Here is a 12,320-nt window from a genome sequence, read left to right as displayed (position 1 = left end):
AGTGAGATTATTTTGTTCCGGCATAACTTTTACATGTTGTGAGTTAATAAGCGCTTTTTTGCCACTATTCATTCACTCTCATAGCCCGATGGGACGGCAATCCGACACGACCAGAGAGAGGACAAGACCTAAATTAACGGACAGGTGTATCAATCACCAACTCCCAGACTACGGGCTGCTCTGTGAAAGTTTTCTAAAACCCACAAAGCGATTTCGGGTTCGATTCCCGGGTCGGACCGCATACCGCATAAAGAACAATAAATACATCACCTTAAATAAATGATGCTGCCGTATAAGAATATTATGCCCGTTTTCACCAACAACCTCTTACCGTTTCCCTATCTAAATGCTACTTTTAGTAAGGACCCCTCCCAATTTGACACCTACCTAAATTCATTTTCACCACACTTGTACATGGATCCCTTAAGTAAGTGACAGATTACTAGTTCTACAAACGATAATGCAAAGTCGATATTTTATCGATAAAATGATTTTTCTGTACTTCTTAAGAAATAAACGTCTATCGAGTATATATTACTAAAGCCTGTGAGTTTTTTTTTTTTGTGATGTTATTTTAATTTAACTTAAACTACATTACGCTATGTTTTATGCAATAAAACAGTAAAGAGGTTTTCTATAGGTGAATTTTTACCTATGTCATTCGCGCGTTTGTCAAATTGACTGATGTGTATGTGTACATAGAGTGAGGTTAATTTTGGGTTTATTATTGTTGAATAGATAAGTTTATTTTGGCAGAGAAGAGAAAACGAGGATAAACCTTTCTTGCAGAAGAAAAAGACAAGTTAGTGAAATTGCTGACGTCTCATAGAGACACAATATTGAACAAAAAACGGATGGGACCACGAACGAAGCCAAAAACAAAGCTTGGATCCAGTCACAAATAGTTTTAATGCGACAGGAACCCTTTACAGGTAAATGTGAATAATATCTGTGTATAATAATATAGTGTATTAAGATATTGCCGTACAACTGTGTTCCTTGTTTTACTGTCGGCTTCATTGTATTTTTGTTCTCCATGAGTTGATGGATTTAAGTATGGGGTTAAAATTATATATTAATTTAGTTTCAGGTGGTGCGAGAAATTGGAAAGACGTGTAAAAACATGCTGCGCCCAGCCCACCTCAAATTGAATTGGTGCAGGAGGATGATGATAATGTTTGGTACATCATATGAGGACTAATATTAAAATATTTGTTTACTATCTTTGTTTTAATTTACATAATTTATTATGTTCAATGTTAGCCTACTTCTTACCTCCAGAGGGTATCCCCTATCACCTAGGAGATAGGCTCCTCCATATTCACCATTTTCGAATCATTGGTATCTACTGCAGTTTTGGTATTTAAGGCCTATTCAAACCTGAGCGATATTCGCTGCCGCTGTGGGTAGAGGTAGATACCGCGCCGGTTTCGCTCAGGTATTTAGTATCAAGTATAGTTACCGGCACGGATATTGAGCTCTCGGCGGAAGAGTGGGGATCGCTTTGCGCACTGTACACAAGGCAATAAACCAATAAATGGCTTCTGCGCAGGTGAAGGTCAGAGCTCAATATCCGTGCTAAAGCGACCTGAGCGATATCCACTGCTGCTGTGGGTAGAAGTACATACCGCGCGGCAGCAGCGGCATGCATCCCGAACATCAACAGTAATATTAACGCATACCCACTGGGTTTTCTCTGTCGCAGGTGGTAGCGAATACCGCTTAGGTCTGAACAGTCATATTACCGCATACCCACAGGGTTTTCTCTGCCGTAGACGGTAGCGAATACCGCTTAGGTCTGAATAGGCCTATAGTTGTCCCGGCCACCGCGAAACTACATCAGTGATTACCAGATTTGCATCTGTTATGGTCTGTATATTTATGGACATGCAGGACTTCCTATTTTTGAATAATTCAGCGACATCACGACCTAGCAAGTGCATTCATAGCAAGTGATAACCTATAATCTTATAAAAAAGTCATGATCATCGTACTTTTTTCTCAGACATCTGCTCTTTCACGTAAGATAGGTACGTGGTCTTCTAATGATTATTATTTTACATATCCACAACCTCCACAGCTTCTAAACTTTCTAAAAGTTTACGTTTCATTTTTTTTTTGCTTTTTAAACATGGTATTTTTGGTGTTACATAACATATAAAGGTACATTTCACTATCCATCGCCAGAAACGGTTCAAAATATGTTTGTATTCTGTAATGATAATGATAGGAGTTGTTTAAGCAGGCATCAATCGGGCTCCCAAGTTTAAGTGAAATTTTTAGGTTAAAATTGACACCTAGGCTTTGGTGAAAATGAAATTCTTATTAAGTGTTCCGTAAATGCTCCCTAAATTTAGGTATTCGTTGGTGAAAACGGGCATAAGTCTTTGTGGCCACTACATAATACTGGTTGACATGTGGAAGACTGATTGAATAAAGATGGGTACTTATTAAGTAATTTTTTGCTAACCTGCATACTAATCATCTTCGGGGTTCACACTTGCAACCCAATAGTTCTTTGTAATGATAACTTTGCGTAAATTGCAATAATAAAAAGAAGGGTCAGAAAAAAAAACAGATTTGGTTTTATACCAATTTATTTTATAACTATTAAAAATATAAAAGAAACACTGCTTAAAACACACGGTCAAATGTAAAACATTATAGACCAATATTAATAATAAGTAACTTTTTTTGTTTTTTTTTTCGGTAATGCAATCATAAACTTAATGTTTAGGAATGTGAAGAAATGCTTTATGTTCTAATTTAAAACGATAATGGCTTAGCACCAAATTAAAATTATATTTAATCGAAATTATTGCTCGGAAACTAGCTCCTTTTAATAAAATTTAAACATTACTTACAATGCCAATTTAATAACTTAAATATATTTTTTTTAAACCCAATACGGACGTTAATAAATTCCCTGTAACATGTCGGGACTTTTAAATTCTTGAATTTATTTAAACACTAAATAAGAAAAAAAAATTACATTGATGACCACTTTTTAAAGGCAGTCAGAATAGCATAAAAATAAAAAAAAAAGACAATTTGTGCAGGACTACTTGCAGTGGACTTAAAAACACATTTTGTATCATTGACAACAACACTGGATATCTATGTACTGAACTATCTACACATTTATATGTACCATAATATGTATTATATCGCTTCATACACTTTCAAAATAAATCTAGAAAAATGGTCTTTGCTCACACTTTGTCACTAGAAAACTCAAAAGCACTTTATTCCATTATTTGATTAATCACCAACTCACATTGGGCAAGCGTGGTGATTAATGCTCTTTCTTACTCTCTGTGAGAGGAAGCCTGTGCCCAACAGTGGGATGATAAAAAGGCTAATGATGATGCTTCACTCAAGAACTTTTTATTGGAACAAACAGTGTAAGCAATAACCATTTTATATCTAAGTACAATGACACATTAAAACATTGAATGTTTGAAGATATATTGTGTTTTACTCATCAACTATAAGAAGTTGATATAGAGCTATAAAGACATAGATATTATTTGCGCTTATGGAAATTATTTCTGCACAATGTGACACACACATGTTGAGCGCTTGCCCCAACTTTTCCGTAATTTGATCCACTTATTGTAGCTTTAAAGATTTTTTTCTTCTTTTTAAATTATATCAGGCATTTCATATATTTTCACCTATCTAAAATAAGAATAACTAATTTAACTAGAATAGGAGGAAGTTTTATAAATGTCTATTTTACTGTTGAAATGCCTGTTTTGTAAAGTTGGTATTTATAAGCCTTAAACTGATTAGGTTGTTATAACAAGACACAAACAGATATAATAAGACATTAATAAATAAAGTACTTATTTATAATACAAAATATTCTTAATATACCAATCTAATCACTAGGCTGTTTACATGGTCATAACTTGGCAACATTGAGAAATTAACATAAAGGAATTATTTAAATGCTGGCAATACTTGCGTGTTTGTGTAAGTTAACACAATGTTGCTGAGTTAGGACCATGTATGTTTTAGTTTTGTTTACATTAAGAATTTGATTGAGCACAAACAATAGACTGTAGATTTTATAGGATTATGGAATGTTCTGTTAGCACAAGTGTTCTATTGTAATCAGAGAATGGAAATGTTTAGGATGGAATATTCCATATAATATTTATGATAAAACTCATTAAATCTATTGCTGTCACTTTTTATCTTGTTGACAAAGAAAGAGTCAGCAATAGATTTAAAGAAGATTTAACTTTAGTGGAGCTTTGTGAAACTGACGGTAAATAAAGTCTGCTCAATCCTTCTCTGTGTGAGTGGAGGAATTTTTAATTTTGTAAATACGGACAACCTATTGATAGGTGCAAAATTATTGTCATGGTATTATTAATTTGTGTTTCCATTCAATAGGTTGCCTACTTTATCGATATAAGATAACCTTATCAAAACAAATTGTAATTCATACATTTTCCATGTTTGAGTCCAAAATACCTAATGTAAACAAGTAGTATGATAATTGTGAGTTATCAAGGTGTATAGATAAATGAACAGAAAATCTTTCAATTTTATAACAGTAATGTTATATAAGAATATTTTGCTGACACTGGCAGTTTTGTAGATTTGAATGCCATGTCTATTCCGAAGAGACTCTACAGTCTCAAGCAATTTACAAGTTGCAGTTTGACTAGAACAGTCAGTAACTGGCCTCTTATTTTTTTTATTTTTCAAATAATATCACCATGGTAATTCATGATATTAAACTTGAAATTATCTCGACAAAATTTTATGTAACTGAAAATTGTTTTTTTGAACATCAATAAGATTTCAATATAATTAATTCTGAACATTTTCTGTGGATCTACCTAACAACCTCAATGCCTTCTGATATGTCGAATGTAGTCTACTTCCGGGGTTGTTGAATATTTGTTTGAGGCTTGAAGTTGATATGTGCTGGTGGCTTCGGACTGTGGGCCACCTGAGCAGCCTCTGGTGTAAAGTCTGCGTTACCTCTGTTAGGTGCCCCAGAGATAGATACAGGGTTTGAGGGCACTGGTGAAGGCCCTGAGAGACCAGTTAAGTCCTCATTTGCTGGCTCTTTGCTGTCCTTCGAGTGAGGAGTCTTGTGCTGGGTGATTCTCATGCCACCGGCTTTCACTGTAAGTGGTAAATAATACTATATGTGAATTGTATAGACGACGCACTGTGTGAAAATTGATTTTGTTATGGTCTTTGATTGAGGTATGAGTGTAAGCTAAAGTTTTGCATTTTAAAACATTTGGCAATAAGGGAAATGATCAGAGTATAAACTATAAAAGAGTTTACAAGTTATTCCTGTTTCAGTGCTTTCGTCTACCGGTTTTTTTTCTATAGAATAATATGTTAAAGAATGGGCATAAAGCTGACCGCTTGACGACCTTGAAGCTAACAAGTCTTTGTTTAACAACACGCAACCATTCGTAACATAGAGCACATATAATAATGACGTCATTATCAAATTCAAGGCAAGCTTGATTGCTTTGCAGTTTATAAATAAATCAACTTGTTTACTTCGACAGGAAATTATTTTCCAATTAGGATTATTAACAGTAACGATTAGGTTAATTAGTGTAGTAGATGTTTATTATAATGCCATATGGCATTGATAACTGTATTTAAGAAAAATAATCAACTTTTTACGCTTGATTATACATAAACAAAGGCAACGAAAGTTAAGTTTATACCTGCCGGGGGATGGCCAGCTTTGAGTTGAGAAGTTTCTTCCGTGGACGACATGATAGAAACAGTTATATTTTTATTGTAAATAATAAAAATGCCAACGTTGCACTACACAGGTATAGATAATATTGTACTTCGTTCGACGTGTATAATTACGATTCGATGACACGACACAGGCTTCGGCCACTGATGGCGAACTGTCAAAATTTTTAGTGATGTGCTTCGGTTACTAAAGTTGTAAATAGTCGATTTGATATGTGATTACTAAATTGGTTATTATTGTGATACCTTACCTTGATTATCATCATTAATTTTATTAAATTATGTAACATTTAGATTTTAGCTTTTCTTCTTAGTAAATTATGTATTAATCTTTTTAGAATAGATTTGAATGTATTATTTGCCAATAGGAATCTATTAGTATTTTTTTTACCATAACGCAAATTTCATTTAAAATACAAAAAGATGAGTATGTCTAAATGTTTATTGTTTAAGTTGATATTATTATATGCAAATAAAATGTAGATTTAATAGGTAGGAAGACCCCTTATTACCCTTACTTACTTATTCCTTTGTCTATGTACGCGCTTTCACCCCAAAACTACTGAACCGATTTAAATCAGATTTGGTTATAATCTTTAGAGCCCCAAAATCACTTATCCGGGTGCGAGAAGTAGTTTCTACTTGGCTTACACGTAGATTCTACTTAGCTTATGTAAATATTTTAAAGAAGAAATGAAACCACTCAATATTTATTTCCAAGCCTTTATTCTGAACCTTCGTTGCGGTACCACGACATCGGCATCATCTTTCCCAGGCTTCATCATATCCTTCTGCAGCTCTACTATCATACGCAGCATGAAGTTTATCACCTGGCTGCTGGTGCCTTCTCTTAGTCTTTGGAAGTCCTGCAAAGGGGTAAGAAATAGTTAATAGGCTGCAAAGAGTTTGCTTATAAACTCTTTTGCAAAAAAAACGGGCACCTATGCAAAATCTGAGTTTTAAGGACTTTACGTGTATTTCAAAGTGTTTTAATGATTGTAGAATGTTTCTAGCATCAAAAGAGTTAGCCGAGCATGCGTGAGAGTGTATTCTAAATTTGAATTTTGTACAATTGCTAAGAAATTGGTTAAACCTTGTTTTGGACTAATTGCTGGCTGAAAGTTCGTCGGTGTTTTGAAAAGTTTTTGAAGTGATTTTCAGGAAAATGATAATGCAGTTTTAATTAATGATTAATGTACTTTTTTGTTAGATCAAAACATTTTTGAAAAACTATGCGTATTTGATAAAATTTTCACCTGCTCTGAATGGGCTATACTGATGATTGATGGCAATGTTAAGAGTTTCAGTATTTTTGTGTAAAGCGTTTCTTTTGTTTAGATATTGTACCCACGTGTTTAAAAAAAAAAAGCTTTTTCATAAATAAATACTATTTAGAAGAGTATCAGTACGTTTGGCTGCGATAAAACCATTTTAAAGTAAGCAGTGCCCATCACAACTCGTCTCCTATAAGACTTTGACATTTTTAAAATTCTTGAAATTCTACAAAATACAGAATATAGCGCATAGACTGTGAGCACGAGGTCTTAAGGTCTCGTAATTACTGATTTTTAAACAACCTCGTCTCTTGGGAAACTCCGTAGACCTCTGAAGATCTATGAGTCTGAGCGTTCAAATAGCGGGTTTTCATCCCACGGACATTTTATTAAATAAACTTGCCTGCACCGACATTTTCTAGCATCTACAGCACTTTCCTGCTTAAATCATAACAATAATTGGCTATCTGCTCATTTCTTAAGAAACATACGTTTGGCCAATAATTTTGAATTCTTGACTCCCTTTCAGCTAAAGCATCGTTTAGTAAGCCGATACCTATGGAGCTATCGAGAGCTTCAACGAGGCAATAATTTGACTTTTTAGATAGCTTTAACCCTCCTCATCATTTTTCATGTGGTTAATTTTAACATTTATCACAAAATTTGGTATTTTTTAAATGTCAAAGTCCGATAGGAGACGGGTTGTGATCGGCACTGCTTACTTTAATTTTGTTTTGTCGCAGCCAAAGGTACTGATACTCTTGTAAATAGTGTTTATTTATGAAAAAGCGATATTTTAAAACACGTGGGTACAATATCTAAACAATAGAACGCTTTACACTAAAATACCGAAACTCATAACATTGCCATCAATCATCAGTATAGCCCATTTAGAGCAGGTGAAAATTTTATCAAATACGCATAGTTTTTTAAAAATGTTTTGATCTAACAAAAAAGTACATTAATCATTAATTAAAACTGCATTATCATTTTCCTGAAAATCACTTCAAAAACTTTTCAAAACACCGACGAACTTTCAGCCAGCAATTAGTCCAAAACAAGGTTTAACCAATTTCTTAGCAATTGTACAAAATTCAAATTTAGAATACACTCTCACGCATGCTCGGCTAACTTTTTTGATGCTAGAAACATACTACAATCAGTAAAACCCTTTGAAATACACGTAAAGTCCTTAAAACTAAGATTTCGCATAGGTGCCCGTTTTTTTTGCAAAAGAGTGTATAAACTCTGTGAGCAGAAGAGAACCTTTTGAGATATCTTATAGCATGTATGGGTAAAATCTTTAACCGACTTCCAAAAAAATAGGTTCTATGTTCCACCTGTTATTATGCTGAAATTTTTGCCCTTAGGAGCGAGGTTCTCTTCAAATAAGACCGAAGTAAGCTACAAGCGATTGGGCCACAGTAGAAAAAATTAATACTAGTTGCAAAACAAACGACTGCCTCTAGGGTTGCAAAGATATATGATGAGAGCTCTAGTGTTTTTGATCATAGAAATCGTATACGTATTTATATTTTGCTTAAAGGTTTTGATTAGGTATCGCGAAGACACTGGTAGTAGCAAATTTCAGAACCGCAAATTTATCTATTTGACTAGGAGTAATAAACAATTACCTTGCGGGTAGGAAGACAACGTCCGTTGATGCTGACAGTCTGATGCGTGAGGGAGGCGAGGAGTCGCTTCAGAATGTCCACTTTCTTGTTGGCAGCGAGGGGGCGGAGACGTGTCACGAAGCGGAGCAAGTATTCTAGGAGCATGATGTCTTCCTGAAAGTAAATTGGTGGGTTTTAGTAGGTAGGTAGGTCCGACTCTTATAAGTAGGTACCTACGACTATGTAGGTGTGCCAAACAAAATACAAAGAGTGCCTGTTTTGCTGAAGCATTTTCAATGATCACGATACCATATTAACTTGGTAAGTCATTTTATTTCTTTCAGCATTGTAGGTATTAAAAAAGCGTTAATTATTTTATTTCCCGTTTATAGATTTCCGTTGCCTTTAATGGCAACACTATACGAAGTGTAAAAACCAGCCGAGTGCGAGTCGGACTCGCGCGCGAACGGTTCCGTGCCATTATTTATAAAACGGACAAAAAATCAGGTTTTTGTATGGAAGCCCCCCAAAATAATTATTTAATTCTAGTTTTCAGTAGGTATTTGTTGTTATAGCGGCAACAAAAATGCATCAACTGTGAACATTTCAGCTCTCTAGCTATCACGGTTCATGAGATACAGCCTGGTGACAGACGGACGGACGGACGGACAGAGGAGCGAAAACAATAGGGTCCCGTTTTACCCTTTGGGTTCGGAACCCTAAAAATTTTAAATGAATGGGGGTTAAAATCCTCAAATCCACGGACATAAATAAAACTTTAACGCAAATCACCATAGTCAATGCCAACACACAAGACTCCACATTGTACGCCCTGCCCACAATGAGGGAGAGATCCTCTCGGTCCAGCACTGGCTGCTTCAGACCCTCCAGCCATTCAAACAGCAACCCCGTCAGAATCGTGGGGTCGTTCTGAAATGGAGATAAATTAAAGTCAGTCACCGTCAGTTGCACAAAGCTTCTTCAAATCTATTGCTGACTCTTTCTTTGCCAACAAGATAAAAAGTGACAGCTAGCAATCGATTTAATGAAACACTAACTTTAATGGAGCTTTGTGCAACTGACGGTCAGTGTTGTACTTAAAACTTAAGTATGTAGATACAGAAACAAATATATAGGAACTTCAATGTATAACAACTCATGATGATGCCTCAAAATAGACTTTTTATTTATTTGTTGGTCTCCTAAATACTCTACTTCTAGTCTGGTTTGTTGGTTCGAACGCTCCAATCTCAGCAACTACGAGTGATTTGAAAAATTCTTTCAGTTCTACATAGATAGCCAAGGCTACAGGCCTTACTTTGGAGATTGAGATGATTTTCCTTACCTCAACATTTATTTTATCGAAGGCTTCTCTCTGTTGATTGATTTCATTGCGAAGTTGCTTTAAATATTTCATCCTTTCTTCTGGAAGACTATGATGGTCTACTGTGAATGCCTAAAAAATAAATTTGAAATTAAGTAGGTAATTCGATTTTCCCAGGTTTCAGTAACAATGGCCCCAGGTAGCACGTACCAGATTAAGGTAACATGATGCTCTAAGCAATGACTTAATTTGCTTCTTGGCTAATCCAGAACTGAATCCAAGAAACTTTTGTAAAGTGTGACGAAAAGATATTCCATTGTTCTGGTTTCTGGGCTTACCTCATAAATCTGCAAAGCCGGCAAACTGCCGTTGTTGGCAGTGCCCGTGATACGGCTGACGGACTCCAGGTTCCTCTCGATGTCCTCCTCCACCGGGTCGCGCCATTCCACCATTGGCAGTGTTGGAATTTGTTCTGGAATTGTATCAACTTTATTGTTTTTGATATAGGGATTTGATGAATTTATTCATATACTTGAGCCGCTTGTCTCCTAAGGGTAGCTTTTATATGATATATATATGGTGGGGTCTTTCTGTTCGTATGTTTAAGTTTTGTGAAGGTAACTTAAAATATGAACAGACAAGTAGCAACGTCGTTTTTGTAAAACAAATGATTTTCATTTACGTTCAACTTTCAATCGTCGAACTTGGGTCTAAGAGTCATCTTCAAAGTTTGCAAGAAGTTTATAAAAGCTCAAGAACTTACCATGTTCAGTAGTGGCCTCCTCAGGAGTCGTAGGGTCGGGAGGTTTGCTCTTCCTCAGCTTGTACACCATGAAAGACTTGTAAAAGGGTTTGTTCTTCACGCGGAAGTCCAGCCCCACGCTCTGCTGACACCCACATAGCTTCAGAAGACGTTCACAGAGGCAGTATACTATCTGAAAATTACGGTAAAAGTTTTAGCGAAACAATAATAAAAGTCAGTAACCTTTTTTTGTTCTATTTTTTTCGTGCAAATAGGGTCTTACTTTTTGTAAGAGTATGCAGTAGCTTAGGTATAGTATTTAAAATAAATAATTCTGACTTTAAATGTGTAGAAATGAATGCTGTTGTGGCTTTTCGGCGGAAACTATTTTATATCTTCATCAGCATTCTGCAAATGGTAGTCTCTTCGAAAATTATATTTAGGTGGATGAATCTTGGAGTTCTAGGTCTACCTAGGTGGATGATCTACTCACTTTTGGCAGTTCCCTGAAGGCTCTCTCTTCGAGTCCATGCAGAGTCGCACGCTGTCGATACAGGTACTGTTTTAATGTAAACTCCGACGTTTTCCTGTCTTTTGTCAAATTTAGAGTTTCTCTGTAAAATAAAACCATCATTATACTCCTTATTTTTTTATTGGCCCACTGTTAAAACTGGCTTTTTCTTATAGACTAGAGAAAAAAAATGCGAGTTAATCATTACGCTAGCTCAAGTCGAATTGGTTTCTTTAAGTAGGTAATCCTTAGAGTTTTGATCAGTTATTTGTCTCCAAAAACCATTTCCGTAGGCGTATTTTTGAGCAGCGATCTAATTGCATTACTAGGCGTGCTCTACCGATTCTCAGTATTAAGATATGAATATAATACTAACTTGGAACTAAAAACGATAGTCTGTGGCAACATATAGTGTTCAAACTGCTGCACACACAGGATCTGTCCAGACGTCTGCACAGACTTGGGGCGCTTCTTACGCACCAGTCTGATTGCGTCGTTGGCTCTGATCCTCAGGGAGTAGACTAGGTAGCAGGCTATCAGGACTCCTGTACGCCCTAGCCCTGGAAATAAGAAATTTTATAATGTTAAAAACATCTGTGACATGCTATGGTTTATTGCAAGAAGGAATATTTTTTCCGGGTCTTCAAAAGTCTGGTTGCTGAATGATTCTTATAATGTGAATGTTTGAACTTCTGGACTGAATATTAGAAAGCTGAAGTGTTTGTTTTGTCCGAACTACTGGGTTGCTCTTAGTGGTAGAACACGCAAATCCCGAACGTTTCTTATTCGAAGAAGAACCTGAAAATGAATAGGTACCTAGTAAGCACACTGAATTAAGTTTTTTATTTATCTCGTCTATTTTTTTTTTCATTTTGACGTCAAAAATAACCATTGTAGGCAAATAAATAAATGTGGAACTGGATTTTATGTCTTTTATTACTTTACATTCTAAAGACGTCAGCACTGCAATAGCTTTTCCTCAAAGATTGGACAAAGATATAGTTGAGTGATTGTTGCATTAATGTTTATCATGGCCACAATGTATTCGTGTTTATTTACCTATCATGAACAAGCCACTCAAACCAAAACTACTGGACCGATTTAA

The 12,320-nt window shown here is 35.5% G+C and overlaps 2 protein-coding genes and 1 long non-coding RNA gene across 4 annotated transcripts in view; 1 reads left to right on the top strand and 2 right to left on the bottom strand.

Annotated features, from left to right (window-relative positions):
* The first annotated feature begins 306 nt into the window (after positions 1-306).
* Positions 307-1,220, top strand: LOC135118715 (uncharacterized). 2 transcript variants are annotated; one of them, XR_010277732.1, is made up of 3 exons: positions 307-546; positions 739-932; positions 1,085-1,220. It is a non-coding gene; the product is annotated as an uncharacterized LOC135118715 (long non-coding RNA). The 2 variants fall into 2 exon arrangements; XR_010277731.1 differs by having other exon boundaries at positions 307-932.
* A 1,359-nt stretch (positions 1,221-2,579) lies between these two features.
* Positions 2,580-5,927, bottom strand: LOC110381820 (death-associated protein 1). Its single transcript, XM_021342227.3, has 2 exons — positions 5,715-5,927; positions 2,580-5,148 (listed from the first exon to the last, which is right to left on the bottom strand). Exons 1-2 carry the CDS (start codon positions 5,764-5,766, stop codon positions 4,895-4,897), a joined length of 306 nt encoding a protein of 101 aa, XP_021197902.1. The 5' UTR covers positions 5,767-5,927; the 3' UTR covers positions 2,580-4,894.
* Positions 5,928-6,461: 534 nt separating this feature from the next.
* Positions 6,462-12,320, bottom strand: part of LOC110381814 (protein tyrosine phosphatase domain-containing protein 1) — a 30,913-nt gene continuing 25,054 nt past the window's right edge. The window contains exons 6-13 of the mRNA XM_049845650.2: positions 11,592-11,775; positions 11,198-11,318; positions 10,726-10,897; positions 10,301-10,434; positions 9,984-10,094; positions 9,431-9,568; positions 8,660-8,812; positions 6,462-6,617 (exon numbers count right to left, since the gene is read on the bottom strand). Of these exons, the coding sequence (XP_049701607.1) occupies positions 6,462-6,617; positions 8,660-8,812; positions 9,431-9,568; positions 9,984-10,094; positions 10,301-10,434; positions 10,726-10,897; positions 11,198-11,318; positions 11,592-11,775 (1,169 nt within the window). The remainder of the gene's footprint in view (positions 6,618-8,659; positions 8,813-9,430; positions 9,569-9,983; positions 10,095-10,300; positions 10,435-10,725; positions 10,898-11,197; positions 11,319-11,591; positions 11,776-12,320) is intronic.

Source organism: Helicoverpa armigera, chromosome 25 (genome assembly GCF_030705265.1).
Source record: "Helicoverpa armigera isolate CAAS_96S chromosome 25, ASM3070526v1, whole genome shotgun sequence".
NCBI lineage: Eukaryota > Metazoa > Arthropoda > Insecta > Lepidoptera > Noctuidae > Helicoverpa > Helicoverpa armigera.
This window is presented reverse-complemented; position numbering and strand designations above follow the sequence as displayed.

Coding starts and splice junctions, on each gene's coding strand:
- LOC110381820 (XM_021342227.3), bottom strand. CDS start 5,766: ATGTCGTCCACGGAAGAAACTTCTCAACTCAAAGCTGGCCATCCCCCG. Junction 5,149..5,714: donor AGCTGGCCATCCCCCGGCAG/GTATAAACTTAA, acceptor TACCACTTACAG/TGAAAGCCGGTGGCATGAGA.